Source organism: Ricinus communis, chromosome 3, assembly GCF_019578655.1.
Source record: "Ricinus communis isolate WT05 ecotype wild-type chromosome 3, ASM1957865v1, whole genome shotgun sequence".
NCBI lineage: Eukaryota > Viridiplantae > Streptophyta > Magnoliopsida > Malpighiales > Euphorbiaceae > Ricinus > Ricinus communis.
The window spans coordinates 24,270,723-24,290,695 of NC_063258.1; the positions used below are offsets into that span (position 1 = coordinate 24,270,723).

General features: G+C 34.5%; 2 protein-coding genes across 3 annotated transcripts; one reads left to right on the forward strand and one right to left on the reverse strand.

Annotated features, from left to right (window-relative positions):
• Positions 1 to 6: 6 nt before the first annotated feature.
• On the reverse strand, positions 7 to 5,345 carry LOC8262867 (trafficking protein particle complex subunit 5). Its single transcript, XM_002523451.4, has 8 exons — positions 5,116 to 5,345; positions 4,694 to 4,782; positions 4,246 to 4,309; positions 3,002 to 3,079; positions 1,952 to 2,028; positions 1,741 to 1,807; positions 1,545 to 1,652; positions 7 to 322 (listed from the first exon to the last, which is right to left on the reverse strand). The coding sequence occupies exons 1-8, from the start codon at positions 5,185 to 5,187 to the stop codon at positions 293 to 295; spliced, it is 585 nt and encodes a 194-aa protein (XP_002523497.1). The 5' UTR covers positions 5,188 to 5,345; the 3' UTR covers positions 7 to 292.
• Positions 5,346 to 8,497: 3,152 nt separating this feature from the next.
• On the forward strand, positions 8,498 to 19,892 carry LOC8282506 (FIP1[V]-like protein). Of its 2 annotated transcripts, none has more exons than XM_015721972.3 (9): positions 8,498 to 9,436; positions 11,547 to 11,800; positions 13,280 to 13,406; positions 13,480 to 13,548; positions 13,649 to 13,789; positions 14,127 to 14,228; positions 14,316 to 14,659; positions 15,102 to 16,788; positions 18,650 to 19,892. In XM_015721972.3, the coding sequence occupies exons 1-9, from the start codon at positions 8,594 to 8,596 to the stop codon at positions 19,205 to 19,207; spliced, it is 4,125 nt and encodes a 1,374-aa protein (XP_015577458.1). In that variant the 5' UTR covers positions 8,498 to 8,593; the 3' UTR covers positions 19,208 to 19,892. The 2 variants fall into 2 exon arrangements, with proteins under 2 accessions (XP_015577458.1, XP_048227912.1); XM_048371955.1 differs by having other exon boundaries at positions 15,102 to 16,780; positions 18,650 to 18,890.
• The last annotated feature ends 81 nt before the right edge of the window (positions 19,893 to 19,973 follow it).

Consider the following 19,973-nt stretch of genomic DNA (forward strand, 5'->3'; position numbering starts at 1 on the left):
TTCATATAAGACCAAAACCATTCATTATCATATAAGCATTAAAGAGAATATATACTTTACATCAACTGCTGTGGCAACAACTGCTTTTACCAGATCAGTATTATAACCGTGCCGTGAAAAGGAGTGTACATAAATTGAATACAGGACTGCAATAATGCCCCAAGTATATGTGATAGGATTGGCAGGTATAACAATCCTGATTAGTTTCATAAGTCAGCTGAAAATTCACCAATCATCGCCTCTTTTTGCAAAACATTGACAAACATAACATCATGAAATCTACATATAGATATTAGCCTAGCCTTGCTTCTCTTCTTAGTACCTGATTCAAAAAGTAGACAATTAGGAAAGACCCAAAAAACAGTGACAGACATTGCAACCATTAGGTTTCCTATTCTTTACTATAAAGCTATGAACACAAATCAAGTAAATTAAAACTCAAAAGCATAAACCTAGAAGGCTACAATTGGCAGCAAAAGTTAATATTTCTAGAAGCAGCTGCAATAAGCAATAATGTTGTTAAGGCAAAGTATCTTAATACAGAACACAGATGGCAGAGTCCATTTTAAGTTACAAAAGCACTTTCCAGAAGGGATGCAACTTATCATCTGGACTGGAATATAAAATATATGAATGCATAATTTGCCTCTGATCATAAACAAAATTCGTAGTGATGCTACAGGTATAACATGGCACTTTCTGAGAGGACCATGATAAAAGAAAGCACACAACACAGTAAAAGTTCCATGGATATCTGTTACGTTAACATCCCTAGACCAATTGTGATTTATCAAACTGGGAGATCGATATATGATGACTCACTAATGTAATGATCTGAGTATTTAGCCTATCACAGGATACTTGCAAAAAAGCAATGGATCCCTCCAGCTGTAGGTTATCAGAATTGGTTAGTAAGGATTTGTTTTCAGAAATTAAGTTGAATCCAGATTCAGTGGAGCATTAGGGAAAAGGTACTCCAAAGTATAAACGGAAGATTGAGAAAAATAAAGTAAATTACCAATAAAGCACTTATTTAAAGTTTAAATTGGAAGGACACAGATCATACAGACCCTTAGGCTAGAAAGAACCTGATAAATAGACAAACATGGTCATTAACATGCACATTTCTACCAAGTTCTTTTAGACACTCTAGAAGCAGCAATGTATAATCTTCTAATACAATTTCAGGATAGGTGATCTATAGATATGTAATATTCATTTCACATAAATAAAATCAAACTCGCCACTCTTGCCCATAGTTATATAATATGACAAGTTACACTAGTATTACTATGGGATTTTAGGAATTATCATAAAGCACAATAATCATTCAAACAGAGGCAGGTGAAAAGCAGCACTGGAGAAACTGGATTCAAGAAGCAGGATTTAACTGTAAAAGGGTTGTTCATAAACTTGATTTTAAAACCACCAAACTTCCTTAATCTACATGCAAACTCGACTGCTTCATTATTTCTCCTTTTACTTCTTTTCTCTTTAATTGAAATTTAAAAAAAAAGAAGCAAAAAGAAAGAGAGCCATTGTACCTCTTCAGCAAATTTTATCAATATGGTTGTCCGAGGTCGTTGCTGACCCTCCATTGGTACAAAATGAGCTGTTACAACTGCTGGAAAACCTGCACTATCCAAGACACCCTTCAAAGGAAAAAAGGAAAGGCACGCAATAAGAGCTTCCGTGATTGAGAAGATCAATCAAATGGTACAAATTCATTACATCACCTACCCTCACTATTCCAGCAACAAATGCTCCGCAATTAAAAGTCCCCATGTCCTTTGGAATAGAAATGAATCTGATAATGTTAAAAGAAAAGGAAAGAAAGAAAGACAGAAAGAATGGTAATTGATCACCTGGACCATGACTTAAACCCGAAGTTCCAACAACTTGGGACAGCAGCTGTCATATTACGAAGAAAAAACATGGAGATAACTGTTACCTGTTTACCAGAAGCTCTTTCTCGCTGATCATGTATTCATCCTCATGTTCTGTGCCTTTCTCAAGGGAGTCAGCTACCTAATTTAATCACAGAGGAGGCACTAGTTACATGCTTAATCTGAGTATTACAAGCACTAATATCCGACCCATGCATTTCAAGCATAGGCATATCAAATCAAGACACGCAGATATTAAATGGCTTCAAGGTTACATTGGAAAGCCTGTTTCTATCCACAGAATCATGGTATTCATATGTAGAATGCTACACCTTTCTCATCTATTAATCTGGAAAATCTTGGTTTTCTTATGTAGAATTTCAAATGCTGAACTGGGGCAAAAAATGTTCCAGAAATGCTTTCTTTATATTACAATGTAAAGGGGGAATCAATCTTTTGAAACTCATGGAAAATTTGATAGATTTTTTATGGAACAGGAACAGATGCTATCCAGGAAAGGGTAAAAGAGTCTGCAACTTTGCATACTGGAGCGCAAAACCACAAGGATTAAAACTGGTGCTATCGAAGAGCATGACTAAGACATATGCGACTTTCTATTTTAATATGTAAGACAGGTTAAGAATTCAATGAAATTGGTAAAGGTAAACTTACTTTTCCAATTGGTAAAGGTAAACTTATTAAATGGCTTCAAGGTTACATTGGAAAGCCTGTTTCTATCCACAGAATCATGGTATTCATATGTAGAATGCTACACCTTTCTCATCTATTAATCTGGAAAATCTTGGTTTTCTTATGTAGAATTTCAAATGCTGAACTGGGGCAAAAAATGTTCCAGAAATGCTTTCTTTATATTACAATGTAAAGGGGGAATCAATCTTTTGAAACTCATGGAAAATTTGATAGATTTTTTATGGAACAGGAACAGATGCTATCCAGGAAAGGGTAAAAGAGTCTGCAACTTTGCATACTGGAGCGCAAAACCACAAGGATTAAAACTGGTGCTATCGAAGAGCATGACTAAGACATATGCGACTTTCTATTTTAATATGTAAGACAGGTTAAGAATTCAATGAAATTGGTAAAGGTAAACTTACTTTTCCAAATAAGACCTTCCATACTGTGGTGTGTACAAAAGACAAAATACCCAACAATCGAGTTTCCCTTCTATTTCCCTGTGGCATAAAAGAAAGAATAACAATAGCACTTAGACCAAGCCCAGTGAGCAAAACATAATCTATAAAATAAAAACAATTGGCTTATTAGTTAAAAGCACTTCCAACGCTCAAAGTGCAGTATCACTAGCATGATGATGGTATAACATTGAAACTCTAGAGACAGGATGGTATCTACTGCAAAGGATGACAATACTATCAAAATGGTGTTCGAAAAAGAGGATCTTAAAGTTCGGCATCCAAACTTCTGCAAATACTATCTGCCATCTAAAGACATTGCCACAGCCAAAGATGCATTTTTGTATTTGTATGATAACATACTTACTTGATGGACATGGGGAAATAAATTTAGCAGGAAAAATAAGAAAAAAGAAATGCCCATAAATTTAATTCACAATCTCACTATGAATCACCTTTATCAAAAAATAAGATTATTGGAAAAAGTTCCATTTATGGATGATAGCAGCTAATTTAGCATCAAGCCAACCAATGGATGCAACACCATTTTCCAGCATTCACAAGTTATCCATTCATCATATTTCATAATCTAGGACAACCAGTATGTGGGCGACAAAAACTTACAAGATCCAATCCGTAGTTGAATCCCAGATGTGTTGATCCCAATTTCAACGCGATAAGGATATTTTTATGACCAAAGAAACAATGGAGATTGAAAAACTTAACAATCTTCCATAAAGTTTATTACACTAAACATTATTTTTGCAGCTAATTCATGAGTTGAACAAGAAAATTCATCTACCCGCATGCTTGATCCAATTTTAAAAATTTAGACATGTAACGATTCCCTCAAGCTGTCATTAGACTCACAGATCTAGCCTATACTTCCGCTACCTATATATGAAACTTGTTAAGCAGTAAAATTACCAAATTGAATAATAGAACCTTTTGTGCATTCATTACCACTTACTGCCAAAAATAGGAAATAAAAATAGTTTCTGAAAACAAATAATCTAGCTCTAACTGATGATATAGTTTCTCTAACAAAGATCATAAGTGGAAAAACTGCAGTGGCATTACCAACCAATTTAACAACAATTATGCCAAACAGTTCAAAGAAGAATTCTGACAGGCCATTAAACCTCAGATCCCTTAACTAGTTGTTAAACTGGTTGACTTGCCAAGAAGAACTCTATCAACAGTCATACCTTCTCCCTATGGCAAAGAAGTTCAAGAACTCGAGCACCAACTGCATAACCTGCATCCTCCAGCCTGCTCATTCCCACAATTATTATCACAAATTATGACAATTAAGAGGCATGAAATCAAGAATAAAGAGAAAGCTATATAATAGCATCTGCTTGGAGTGAATACTTTTAGTCATATCCAGCTGCAAGTAGAATTTTCCTGTATATGTTCCCATTTCTCCTTTTCTTAACTTGCATTTCCTATTTCTCTATCTCCAACTCACTAATTATATACTCAGTCATGTTTGGAGATTATATTTCTAAAGTGTTAGTATTGAAATTCGTGTAAAATAGATTCCCTCAAATTAGTTAATGCATATAGAGCAACTAGGTCAATACGGAGACATTGCTGTATGAAGATGAGTTAATACAAATAAATCACAAAGGTGTGAAAAGAGTAGCAAGTCACCTTCTTTCTAATTCAGCAATGTTATCAACTTGTGTCTGGTTGTACTGCACGAGCTCGGAAAACAGAAATGCAAATGCACTCAAACTGACCTGAAAAAAAAACAAACACAAGTCCATTAAAAAAAATATAAATATTACTAAAGAAGTGGAAAGTGCAACACTTGTTAATAACTGGTCCAGATAAAACTCAAAAATGTAAATCACTAGAATCTAAAAAGATCTGATACTTCAATTTCTTACACGGACAAACTAACTACTAAACCTAATTAGAGTAGAAGGCGAAGTGCAGTAAGATCTGAAAACTACAAAAGTAACTCCACAAATCTCAGCTTCTTTTATTTGAAATTTTTCTCGGAGTCCATAAAAGAATTACATTAGAGACACATAAGGAGAGAGAGAGAGAGAGAGAGAGGAGATATTTACCTCTTGCTTGCCCTTACTGAGTGGTTTATCGAGGACATTAGAGTATTGCTTGATCTTGCCGACTCCGATCATATCTTTTAGCTTCGAATTTGCTCTGTGTTTGTTTTTATCTTTCCACAGAAAGTGTTAGATCGAAACGGAGGAAAGTCTATTTGGTTGGTTGAGTTTGGTTATGCAATAGTACTGTTTGGGCGCTGGGAAAATGTGGGAAATTAAATTGTAACAGTTATTGTGTCAGTGGCTTTTGAACCGCTCTGAACCGGCGGTAACGTTGAACCTTTTGTACGAGTTAACCAAGTTGACCGTACATGATTAAAGATAAAACCGTTGATTTTCCATTTATTTTATTAGCTAATTGAGCTACTTATTTTTATTTTTATTTTATTAACTAATTGAGCTTCTTAATTTTATTTTATTTTATTAAATTTTTATCTTCTATTTTCTTTGATTAAAGATTTAAAAGCTTTTAATAGCATAAATAAAAAATTAATATTGTCTAAATAAATAAAAATTTATAAAAAATATGTAAAAGAGTTGTTAATATAATTAAAAATAAAATATAAAAATTCTAGAATACAATAAAATTTAGTAATTTGATAAAAAATTAGAATTTGATAATAAATTTTGCCACAATTAAATATAAGTAAAATTTCATAATTAAAATACAAGCACAAAATAATTGAACCAAAGTATCTTAACACTAAACTTTCTATCAGGTTAGCAATAACCATAGCAAAGCCACCATCATCGTGTTGTTGAATCTACTCATAATTAACACAACTATATTTATGTTAGGAAAAAATATAAAATATTTGACTCATGTAGTTTTTTTCAATGGCAATCTTTTTTAAATAAATAAAAATATATATTTAAAATTGTAAGTAATTTTTTATGTATGCGTTGACATTGTTATCGTAAATATTTCTTATCGTAAAAATTATGAAATTGCAGTTATTAGAAAGCTGGCAAAAACAGAAAGAAGTCGTTTGAATTGTTGAATATAGAAAGATTGTTTGAATTGAGAGATTTTAAATAAAAAATCTTGTAAAATTTATAAATTTAGTTTAAATCCATCATTTTTACAAGTAAAGAAAGTAATATAAACCTATTGATTTTAATAAATTTCTTATCTTTTAAAATCTCTCATTTTTTAAGGCTCTAATTTTTCACTTAGGAGGTGGAAAAGTTAAAAAATCGCCATTTTAAAAGAATGATGAATTATTATATTATTTTTTTATCATAATATTGTTGTTAATAAATTTATTTTATTTCAAAATTATCCTTAATGTTAAATATAAATTTATTATTTTTATATTTAATTTGAATGATAAAATTTGAATGATATTATAAATTTTAAATATATAAATTTTAAAATTTCTCAACTCAAGCGATCTGAAATTTATAATATTATAAAATCTACAAAGCTCTCCAAATTTGATTGAAACAAAAAATAAAATGATATATACATTTTATTAAATTTTTGAATTATTAGTTTTATTAATAGTAATGACCTTTTATCTGATGTAAAGCATAATATATAAAGATGGTAATTGCCCTGTATTTGTAAGTATATTCATAATCCGATCCAAACAGAGCAGAAAATATCCATCCCACTATTAGTGACGAATAGAGATAGGTTTAACTCACTCCGTAATTCGCCCTAACCTATATTTAAATTGATTTTATATATTTTTTATTTATAAGTAAGTAAATAAATATATATTTTTTAAATATTGTTCAAATCTATTTTTTTTTCTTCAATTATACTTAATAATGGCTAAATGTTAAATAAATATATTTTTAACATAATAATATATAAAATAAATATAAAAAATATTATCTAAAACGACCTTATTCTAAAAAAATATTCATACAACAATATCCATCCAATCCTTGACACGGCGGAGATTGAAAGGTCAAACTCACCCTACCCTGCCCGTTTCTATTATAATAACATATTCGTCCAATTTCAATAAAAAATCTAAATATTCAATAATTTATTCATAAAATAGAATAACTGCTTTTAATTTCTATTTAACTTTTATAAGTACTTTGCATATAATTTCAAAATACAATAAAAGTTCCTTATAGATATACATTTAGAATAAAATAAAATTTATGACTACAATAATGTTATAATTTAATAAAGATTTAAGTCCTTAATTTTCTATAATTTAATACTTAATCTTGTTAGTGAAATAATAGCAACTAGAAGTGAGATACATTAATATATTATCATATTATATAAGTAAGATTAAAAAAATAAAATAATAAGACAAAACATAATATTCTATATTTTTAAAATTTATATATATATATAAATATTATTATATAGAGAAATATTTTTTTTAAAAATAATATTTAAAAATTAATAATTTATTATAATATAGAGTTTATTTATCTTTACAAATAGTTTAAATTTGAGATTAAAATTTTTTATAATTATATAAAAATTATTTCTACATAGATTACGATTATAAATAGATTTTACTATATAAATTTCTTTAATTTTTTTGTTAGACAATGAAAAACGCAAAAAAAAAAAAAAACTTTATTAGTAATAATTTGCACATAGTGACCCTTTATTTACATAGAATTTATGATTTGAGATATTAATTTAAATACATTAGGTCGTTAGATTCAACACTTCCACTTGATTTTGTCCCAGAGTAGGCTTTCCTCCTTTCAATAACCAATACTCACTTCACTTATTAAAGATAGTAAAGATAAAGAAAATAAAATAAAATTAAGTAGAGAAAGATAGAAATTGAAATAAATAATTTAAGCATTGTTGAGATGCTGCCACCAGTAATTTTGATGTAAAAACCATCAATGACAGGTAGAAAACAGTGATACGGTCTAGGGTTAGGGACTAAGAGAGAATTGGATCTTTTCATACAAAATTAATATTTGTTATTTACATTTTATGTTTTATATTGAATTAAAAAGATATTTAAAAATTAATTAAAAATGAGAACCTCATGACTTCAATTAAAAAAGTGTAATAGTTCAGTTACAACATTTATTCTTCTACAAATTACTCAAAAAAAATATTATATAAAATAATTAAAATAAAAAATAAAGTAAATAATTTTTATTACTGATATTTAAGGCGTGAAAAATAATATTAAATTTTTTAATAAAAATTATTTATTTTTATATCTGTTCATATTTTTTATTTTATAAAAAATATAAGTTATAATAATTAATCAAATAATGAAATAATAGTTTACTTTTTTATATTTATACTGTAATTACAAATAAGTCCATAATCATAAATGAAATAATATAGTTTGCAAAAACTAATAATGACTTAAAATTACAAATAAGTCCATCCTTGAATCTGTCTATTACAAGAAAGTCCAAAACTACATAAGCTCATAATTACTCTTCTTCTCTTCACAGACGACCGCCCCCAAACCTAAAAAGAAAACCTTTCTTCTCTCTCTGAACTCAGTGTTTCTCTCTCTAAATTCGAATGGAAGACGACGACGAATTTGGAGATCTCTACACAGACGTGTTACGGCCTTTCTCTTCGTCTTTATCCTCCGATCCGTCGCCTCATCATCCTTCTCCTGCTTCAGCACCGTCTATTCACCGTCCGATTGATCTCAATCTTAACAACAACGATGATGTTCATGACGATGAGATCTTAACCGTCTCTAATTCTGCCCAGAACAATAATTCGATCTCTGCTGAAAATAATATTAATAACGATAGTAATAACAATAATTCAGTTAGGGTTTTGAGTTCCTCTCTTGATGTGAAATTGCAAAACAATCCTCCTTCAAATAAAGGGGATTTAGTTGATATGCAGTCAGATAAGCAGGATAAAGATATCAGTTTTGATATTGAAGAAGAGGAAGAGGAGGAGAATCCGATAATCCCGGGACTCACGGTTGAAGCTGACGTCAACGACAAGAGGAGGAATGAAGAAGCTGCTAACGTTGCTGGTGAAGATTTGGAGGATGAAGATAGTGATAGTGAAGATGATTTGCAAATTGTGTTGAATGATAATGGGCCCACGGGGATGGAAAGAGGAGGAGGAGGAGGGATGATTGGTGGTGATGAGGATGATGACGACGACGACGACGACGATCCGCTCGTGATTGTGGCTGATGGAGACGCGAATCAAGCCATGATGGAGGAACAAGATTGGGGCAGTGTGGGAGAAGATGCTGCTGCAGCGACAGGAGCAGAGGGGGAAAGGAAGGAAGGTGGTGGAGAGACAGCTGGTGGAAAAGGAGGGAATGTGATTGCAGGACCGAAGATTGGGTATAGCAATCACGTGTATCACCATCCGTTTCATTCTCAGTTTAAGGTCAGTCGCTGATGTTGTTGTTGTTGTTATTATATTAATCTTTTGATTAAGGAAAGAAAGGAAAAAGAAAAGAAATTTAGTGATTGATTTTATTATTTGAATGGGGGATTTGATGTTTTTCCCTCAATATAGAGTTGTAATTGTTGTACATATATATGATTGTTTTCATTAATGTACATATGTTTACATGAAAAAGTTGAATGAGATGAGAAATTATGAATTTTCACTTGATGCTTGTGCTGTAGCAAGTGCGAATGCTTCCGACTGGCAATGAACTTTACATGAATGCAAAGCCATTAGGTCTTAATTTACCCACACTATGAAATTTCTTCATGCTCTTTTTAACTGAAATTTTTGCATTTTATTGTGAGGGCCCTTCACACTACAAATGAAACAAAGAAGAATAACCTTTGTGCAGATTTATGAAATCGATCTCGTTGGATCATCATTCCCAATTCTAATGTAAATATTTTGAGAAGTTGAAAGGCTGATTATAATCATAAGTCCTCATATAGGGTGCTCATGGCTTTGTATTGGTGCTGCAAAGTAGGTGCAACCAATGATGGCAAGAATTCTGAGAGCTCCATATCTTTGTGATCAATGTCAATGAGACTTATTGCTGGGCTGCGTTTCTGAAACCATATCTTATAATCATCAGTTTTGATCTATGGGTAATGAGAGCATAAATATGAGCAAAAAGAGGTGAAAGTTTGTAAGGACATGAATGCCAACAAAGATATGTATGCAGTCAAGTCAAAAGAAAAACATATCATGGCATAACTTTTGATGCTGATACTGTAAATGGTTCAATTGAATGAATAGGATGAAATTTTGTGATGTTTGGTTTGACCTATGATACATATGTCCCTTGTATGTATGTGACATTGATGCTTAATAAGTACGAGGCTATAAATTGTTGAGGTAATCCAACTTATGAAATAGGGCGATTTGGAAATCAGAAATTGACCCCATTACCTGACCAGTTGATCAGCATGTGGTTTGCTATCAGATACTTCATTATAAACGAAATGAGGAGGCAGAGGCGACTGCTATGGAGGCTGTAGTAGTGCATTCAGCTCGTACTTGCTGCTACAATGCTTTTTATAGCTGTCTGTTCACCATCTTCTGCGCTTGCTTTCCACTTCTAGCATTTCTTTTTGCATCATCTAGTTATGACCAGGAACGTATACATATAGTTTTCCAAATGAATGGTAAATAGGGTACTAATTGTTGGTGCACATTCTGTAAAATTCAATTCAAGATATTTGATGCACTCTGAAATGACAATTGAAAAGCTTTTGTTTTTCTTGTTCATTTGTTTCATTCACATACACACAAGTCTTTGTCAGCTAAACCCAGTTCACCTCTCTTTAGTTGTCGCTTGTATGAAGTATAACCAAAACTTAATCAAATGTCAACTACACCATATTCTTGTATGATATGTTCTGAAATCTGAACCTGGCCTATCCCAACTCCTCTTTGAATTTTTTGATTATGAGCTCTCAATTCCCTTTATGGTCATTGATTTTAATGTGCGATGCTCTGCTTTAACGTTTTTAATTTTCCATTCATCATTTCCATGTTCACTTCTGTTTTCCATTCCTGATCAAAGGATGGTTTCTACACTTTCAGTCTCATTATCATGTTTGTCTCTTTCAGCAAATACTCATTTAAAATTAAAGGGAGCATGTTGTAGAACAGTAAAAATTTCCTTGGTCTTGTTCTGTTTACCATCACCACCAGCTTTATTTGGTTGTTTGCTTAGCCTGCAATATCCCTGTTTCTTGATAAGTAATCCATAACCCACTACAGTAAAGGTTAACATGTGTGGTACTCTATACCTTTTATTGGCTCTTGATTTGAAATGCTTTGATATACTGCCTTTTGTCGCTGACATGTCGCAAAGAATTTATCCCTGAAATGATAACATGTTTTCAGAAGGCTAATTTTGTTATTTTAGTATCAATTGGATGGTAATAATGCTGCTAAGCTCAACTGGCCATGTTTACTTGCAATTTTTCTGCATCAAGATTTTCTTTCCTTTGATGGGGTTTCCTCTTATTTTAGTTTTCCATTTTAACTTTATGCTTTATTTTCTTCTGATATGCAGTATGTGAGACCTGGTGCAGCGCCGATTCCTGGAGCTACTACTGCTGGTCCTGGGGGAGCCCCAGGTCAAGTTCGTCCTCCTATCAACATGGCTCCTATAGCTGGTCGTGGTAGGGGTGATTGGCGTCCAGCAGGAATGAAAAATGGTCCTCCAATGCAGAAGGGTTACCATCCTGGTTTTGGAATGCCTTGGGGTAATAACATGGCAGGGCGGGGCTTTGGCGGCGGGCTGGAATTCACCCTTCCATCACACAAGTAATTTTTGCCTTACTGCATAAGCTGGGTACTTTTTCCACTGTTTTATAACATTGCTGTGGTGAAAATATCTTGTGTTCATTTAGTTAGTTGGGGTTTTGAACATGTCCAAGATTCTGACTATTTGCGCACTGTAGCATTAGTTAATGATTTTCTTGATGCCAATGAAGAAGTTCTTAAGGTAGGTATCCGGCAGTCTTAAGGCTTTCAGTACCAGAAACCAAATGATATTGCATCGCACTTATGTTAGACTGCCAACTTGGTGAAGTCTGAATGCTACTTCAAAATGCAGCATCTTGTTATCCACTTCCATAAGTACTTAAATTTGCCAAGTATACGTTGAACTAACAGGACGGGTGCATTGCAAAGGATGTTTGATAGACAAGGTTTGCAAAATTGAGTTTGACAAGATTGTCTTGCATATCTGGGATGTTGAAGTTATTACAGTTTCTAAGTTTCAGCCGTTGGTTTTTCTTTTCCTTGGTTTTTCACGAGAGCAACTTTTATTTATTTTTGACAAAGATTCTGTTGATATTTCACAACATTACAGTATACTGACTGAAATACTCTTATCAATAATCCAGTGATTTTAACTACAGACAATATGTCCCTTCAAATTTAGGTGAATTCCAGTCTGATTGAAATTTTTTCTTAGAAAAGAACAAAAGTGAATGAAGATTTGATTTATTTTGATATTATATCCTTGCTTTCTTGCATATATTTTAGTTTTCAACCTCCTATTTTTGAAGTATTCTTTAGATTGAGTTAGATATGAAAGGTCAGGGAGAGAGTCTGTTTAGATCTGTTAGTCTCCTGAAGATAGAAAGAGACACTAGCAGATTCTATTTTCTTTATGTGTTTCCCTGATGGCGGGACCTTGGCATGTTATTCAGTATTATATTTCATACCAGTATTTTTTTTTATCCAAGAGGCCAAAAGATGGGGGAGTTATTAACTGGTTGAATATTAATTTGCTTGCTGCGATTGGGAGAGTATTTGATGTAAGTTTGCCGATGAGTGTTTGGAGTTAGGTCTCAATCATAATCTGTAGAATTGGTATGGTAAACAGATAATTAAATTCGTGCTTTATATTAACCATAAAATAGAAAGAGGTAAAATTGGTGATTCCCATTCTGACTTAGGTTCTTTAATTTTCTTTTTCTCAAGGGAAAAGGTTTGCTTAATCTCTGTATTTTGCTCTCTGCTAGTATATAATAGCTAATATCTTTTGCTATTACATAAGTTGAGTCAAAGCTTCTTTCCATTTTGTTTCTGTATTTAGTCTGTTTATACTGGCATGTCAGAAGCTGAAAGAAGCGGTAGTTTTTATTGTTGTGAGATGTCTTTCATCCTATGTTTGCTTTTATAGTAAACTTTATCTTTGGGAATTTAGCGTGGTCGCATTGTGTCTTGACTAAGGAATTTCAGAGTTTGTTTTGCTTGATGAATGCTAATCAATTTTTTTATATATATTTTCAGGACCATATTTGATGTTGATATTGATAGTTTTGAGGAAAAGCCATGGAAATATCCTGGTGTGGATATGTCAGACTTTTTCAACTTTGGTTTGAATGAGGAGAGCTGGAAAGACTATTGCAAACAACTGGTAACTTTTGGCATTTAATGATGTTGTCAACTAAGTAAGCAAATTCTTAGAAGGATTTGTTTTCTATACTCAGGAACAACACCGATTGGAGACTACCATGCAAAGCAAAATTCGTGTTTATGAGAGTGGGCGGGCAGAGCAGGTAAGATGTTAATTCGTTGAAATGTAACTACATATAAACATTTGCTGTAACAATTACTTATTTTCTGTTTTTAAATTGTGAGAATTTTTTTTGTTCTTAGGAATATGATCCAGATTTGCCACCAGAATTAGCAGCAGCAGCAGGTATGCATGATGTTCCAGCTGAAAATTCAAATCTTGGGAAGTCAGATGTCGGACAAAGTGATTTGACAAAAGGACCTGCTCGTATGCGACCACCACTAGTATGCTCAGCTTCAACTTCTCTTCTTCTACATGCTATGCATCAAAAGCCTGTTTCTGTTATTATTCTATTAATGTTCTGGCTTTTATTATTATGGTAACTACTTTGCAAATTGGGATAAAACTTGTCTTTGTGATATTTTCTTCTCTAATCTATCAATGAAATGGATCTCTTAATCTCATTGCTTGTGTAGGAGTGTGGATCTCTCTCTCTCACTTTTGTCACTTTTTGCGCCACATTGATTAAACATGGGTTTCTTAGTCTTTCATTATTTCAGACACTTTAGATCTATCATATTTATTTCCAGTAGCATCTGATTACAAAGATTTAATTTGTAGCCAACTGGAAGAGCAATACAAGTTGAAGGAGGCTACGGTGAACGCCTTCCCTCTATTGATACTCGGCCACCTCGAACTCGTGATTGTGATGTCATCATTGAGGTGAACTATAGCTCACTTCGTTGATTGCAGTAGTCCTACTAATTCACTTGATTCATATTAATTAACTAAAAGTACTTGGGTAAATAGATTGTCTTGCAGGACTCTTTAGATGATGATTCCTCTTCAGGAAATGGTGGTTTGGATGGAGAAAATGGTGATCCACCCAGTGATGACTTCAGAGAAAGTCATGTGCATGACGATGAGATGGTGCAGATAGAAACTGACCATTATGATAATGATCTTTCACAAGGTTATGATGGTCGAAAGGATGGGAGAAAGGCACCAGTTGTTGATTCTGGTCGAATTAACATACCCGAGGGAGATGGAATGTTGCCCTTCCGTCATGGTTCACCTTCTCAAAATCGTCCTGGTTCTAGGGGGCAACGTGTTTCGTTATCTGGTGGGGATTTCTGTCCCCCTGATGAGGAAAGGTATGGAATTTCTTTCATGAGTTCATGCACTAGTAGATGCAATTTGGCCTGCTTTTTCTTTGCACACAGAAACAAGAATGAAGGCTTCTGTCATCATAGTAAATCGGTTGGTCATTTTAGGTGGCCAGAGAGAAAGTTCAAAATTACTATGTTCATTATTAACAAATTGGTACATTAACATACCAGTGGTAACTTCGGGTCTTTTATTTTGATAGATTGATTTATATTTTCACTGGAAATACCTTGTTCTCATGTGCATTCATGCACATACAACACGTGTGGGCACGCACTTTCATATGATTGAAAGGAACACAAATAAATGAAGAATTTCTTGGACATTTTATTCTCAAGATTTTGTATTACTTCAATGTTGGATTTATATTGACTTGTAAATCTGTAGCTGAGTTATGAACATCTTTGATTCTCTTCTCTTCACTCTCAGGCGGAGACAGGGAAGAATGCGTGATAGCTCTCCTGATTCTACTCCTAGTCAGATTACACGTGATAAAAGATTCCTTGATAATGTTGAGGAAGAATCAGTTGAAAGCATGGATGGTAAACACAGTCCGCTGGTATCTTCTCCCACGGCTGTTAGGGATGCAAGGGACCTGAGTGCGGAGGACAAAGATGTTGCTGTGTCTGGTGAGCCTGTGCTCGCTGAGGTAAGTTCTGGAATGGAAAGGGATGAGATGAATGAGAATGAAGTAACCACAAAAGATAGCATAAAGGATGGAGATGTGTGTCATTCCACGAAGAAGCAAAAGCTGAACTCTCATGTTGGACAGTCTGCATTGCAAGAAGTTGATGACGGAGAGGATTCAAAGGCTGCAAGAAGCAGTGAAAACAGCAAAGCCAGATCAGGTAGTAGCAAAGATTATCAGAAATGGCAGGATAGTGTTGAGGAGGAAGTTATGCAAGATGGTCGCACTAGAGACAGTGGAACCATCAAGAGGCCTGTTGAGGAAAATGAATCAAGTATCCGAAGAAAGGAACGTGATGTAAGGCAAGAGATGGAAAGAAATCACATGGCAAGAAAAGGCAGGGAGGGTTCTTATCCTCAAAGAGATTTGGACACTACCTTGGCACATCACCCTCATGTGAGAAATGAGGGATATGACAGGCACAAGGAAAGAGAGAATCCTGATGGAGCTTGGCTGCGGAGAGAGGAAGATCAACAAAGCAGAAAAAGTAGACCTGAAGAATCAAGGAAGAGAGAACGGGGAGAAGAAATGGCATCAAGGCACAGAAGTAAGATTCGGGAAGGGGAGAGGAGTGACAAAGAGGAGCATCTTCATTCAAGAAAACAGTTGGACAATGGTAACTATAGGATCCATTATGATAAAGATGGTAGCTCCCGGCATAGGGAAAGAGAGGATACTTTGAAGATTAGGTATGATATTGTGGATGATTACCATAGCAAGAGAAGGAAAGACGAAGAATATGTAAGGAGAGACCACACAGACAAAGAGGAGATGTTGCATGGCCACAGAGAAACCACAAGTCGTCGAAGGCGAGAAAGGGATGAGGTTTTGGACCCTAGGAAGAGAGAGGATCAACAGAGAGTTAGAGATAGTCTTGATGATTATCACTCTGTTAGGCACAAAGATGAGCTCTGGCCCCAGAGGGAAAGGGGTGACAGGCAACGGGAGAGGGAGGAATTGTATAGGCTAAAACAGTCCCACGAAGAAAACCTGTCAAAACGAGAAAAAGAAGAAGGACGAGGTACTGCAAGGACTGGACGTGGTGCAGATGATAAAGCATGGATCAATTATGCTAGGAAGGATGAATTCAGAGGCTCTGAAAAAGAGTACCAATTAAAAGATGCAGCTCGAAACAGCGAACAGCAAAAGAGAAGAGATAGAGTGGAGGATGAAGGTTACTCACATCATAGGGCACGGGATGATGTTTATGCACGAACAAATCAACTTAATGAGGAGAGAAGATCTAGGCAAGAAAGATCAAGCATTCGTATTGATCGTGCTGTTCACACACCTGATAAACAAAGGGTGAATGATAGAAAACATAAAGATAACATGAGGAAGAATAAAGAATCTGAGGGTGGAGATCGCAGCACTTTGGGCCCTTCCAAAAGAAATCAAGAGGATCAGAGTGGTCACACTGGTGAGATGGTATGTTTTAAATGTAGTGCATAAAATGCTGTCGAAAATATATCCTCCCTCTTAAGTCAGTTATTGACAAATGGCCTTACATAATAAAATGAACTTTTTATAAATAAACTGGTAACATTTAATCCTCTAATGTTGGGAAGATAAATTCTTGAAATTACTTGTTTGTCACAATCTCGTGAAGATCTTTTCTCAAATGTTAGATATAATTATAGCATATTGCTCCAACTTTTGGAAAGTTGAGTTGTTTATGTCTGATGACAATGCAATTTAAACACCTTCTTTGAGGAAGTGACTACTGGTTTTTGGAGGCTGAGCTAATGAGCTAGTAAAATCCGGCTATGCTTCTCTTCATGATCATTAAATGATTGCTGAGGCAAATGGTTAAGCAATGTCTAGATTGTGCTTCTTATGCTCAACAAGATCATCAACATTCAATGTTGCCTAGGCTATGAAGGTTTTTTCATGTGCCCCCTTAGCATTGATAGAAAACCACCATGCTTATCATTCACAAATAAGATGGGTCCTCCTTTCTTTGATAATGGAGGAGCTGTGCTAATGTTTTAGCTGACTATGATGTTAAATATGTTCTCAAATAATGGTCATTTATGTTTTATTAACTTGTTGAATAATCCAGAGTAACTTTAATTTTGTCTAATCTGTTCATTGCTAACTTTAGTGGGTCTCAGGCACTGAGCCCGAGAACTTTTCTGGCATAAACTGTATATTTCAGAGAGGTCGTATTTCTTTGGGTTGGTAATGAAATGGTTTCATTATGTAAAATGAAGAACATTTCCCACCAAAAGATCAGTCCAATAATACCACTTATTGGTCAACTGAACTGAAACCTTCCCATAAATTAGGAAAGGAAAACTTGATTCTCTGTTTTCTGTCATATGGTATAACTTCCTAGTAGATAACTTAGTATAATTGAAATCCTTGTACTTCCATAGTTTCTTATTTTGCTTAAACCTTAGAGCTTTTGGCATTCGAAATTTACAATGAAATGTATGGAGTTGGCTTCGCTTTGTAACCAGATATTTTAATTACTGTAATTGAAAGATTTTGTGTAAGTTTAACCAGATATATTAAGCTGATGTATAAACATGTGAATACCTCACTGTTGATATGAGCTGTACAATATGATACGAGGCATATATCAAATAGGTTTAATATAATACAAGGTACATATTAAATGAATACCTCACTGCTGTATTGGCTTCTAGGTCAGAAGGGGAACTACAGTTCAGTCATCTTTTGGTGATTGACACTGTGATCATGTATTAACCTTTTCCCTATGGCATGAAAAACTATTAATTTCATTTTTATGGCAACGGGGGAGGAAAAAGTGAGTTATACAACACCTATCATGTTGGAAGAATTTCTGTTTGATGAACTTCTACTTTTAAGTTTGCTTTGTTTCTTTCAAGACAACTTCTCCCTCTCTGTTTTATTTTCTTTCGTATGTTTGATTTTCTTCGTTTTTTTCCCCCTTCAACATGGTAGTTCTTATAAAGGGGCTAGCTTTATTGGGATGATGGAAAATTGCTTCAAGAGGTCTGTCTTTATGAATTCCTTATGGTGCAACATGTGATTAAGCATGACATCACCATGGAAAATTTTTATGATCATGCATAGGCTGCATAGCCATTTTCAGCTGTTGCAGTAGAACTAGATTTCCTTTTCTTTTAGGAAAGCTGTTCACTTGATGTTTGTTAACAATTTCTACAAGTTAATGTACAGTGGGATCGTTAAGTTACTAATTTGATGCAATTTCTTGGCATCGGCTAGGAAGGTTGTCCACTAGTTGACTGTAGACCTGAGTTTAGCTTTGCTGTTCTTGGTTGTTTCTGTCTTTGCTTAGGGGTTAAAGGGATCTGCTGAGCAAGGAAATGGGGAAAACATGGCAATGCAACGTAATTCTTCCAAAAGACACAAGGAAGACGCATCCTCAGATGAGGAACAGCAAGATTCAAGGAGAGGACGGTCGAAGTTGGAACGTTGGACAAGCCATAAGGAGAGAGATTACAGTATCAACAGCAAGTCATCAGCTTCTTTGAAGTTTAAGGAGATAGATAGGAATAACAACAGTGGACCTTTAGAAGCCAACAAACCTCTCGAAGAACAGCCAGAGGCTATTCATGCTGTTGAGAAGCATCCCTTGGCTGAAGAGAGAGATGCTAGTAATGTGGAGAATAAGGATAATGATACAAAACCGTTGGAGGATTGGCACCTAGACACGGTAGAGAAGTTGAAGAAACGAAGTGAGCGCTTCAAGCTTCCAATGCCAAGTGAAAAGGATGCCTTGGTAGTGAAGAAAATGGAGAGTGAAGCACTGCCTTCTGTCAAAACTGATACGCCTGTGGACTTGGAGATCAAACCAGAACGACCAGCCCGCAAACGAAGGTGGATTAGTAGCTAAAAGTGGAAATCATCAAAAACTTTAATGCGTGCAATTGCTTATGTCAGCAAGGAAGTTAGTAGTTCGCCGGAATCTTTACTGTATCACCCGGAAGATCTTGCCATGTACCTCAGTTCTTGATATTAAATAATCTTGTAAGCATACTTATTTAGATGCGATGTGCACATACTAACAGATGTAACATTGAACTTGACACCTTATGGTGGCACAGAATTGCATTTTAGTGTCCATTTGAATTGGTTTGCTCAGATTGAAATCTGGAGGGTATCCATTGCCAGACCTGCAAATGTTGCAAATAGGATGCTTGCCATGTGAGAACCAAGTGCTGTATGAGGCAAGACACAAGCATCTTCCAGTGGAGATGGGTGTTTGAAGTTGAAAGAAGCAAATACTTATGTTGCTGGACCGAAGCAACAATACGATTTTCTGTATCTGTAGAAAAATATCATCAAAATAGTTATGGACTTGTGAAACTACTATAAGATTGTCTGTACCTTTTCTTTTTTTGAATCTTTTCTGTTGTAGCTTCCCTTAGGGCGGGAAGCTGGGGCCACATGCATCCTTTTTGTATCTTAGGTCCGAGTTGAATTACAGAGTTGAAAAGGGAATACATTTAGCCACGCCTTGCTGTACAAATTACTTGTAAAAGACCCAAAATATTTATGTTCTTCGCCATTCGTCTTCATTATATCAGGCCTCTCCTTCAACTATCATGATCTAAGGGCTGAGAAATGATATTCCCACCCACCCAACTTTCACAAGTAAC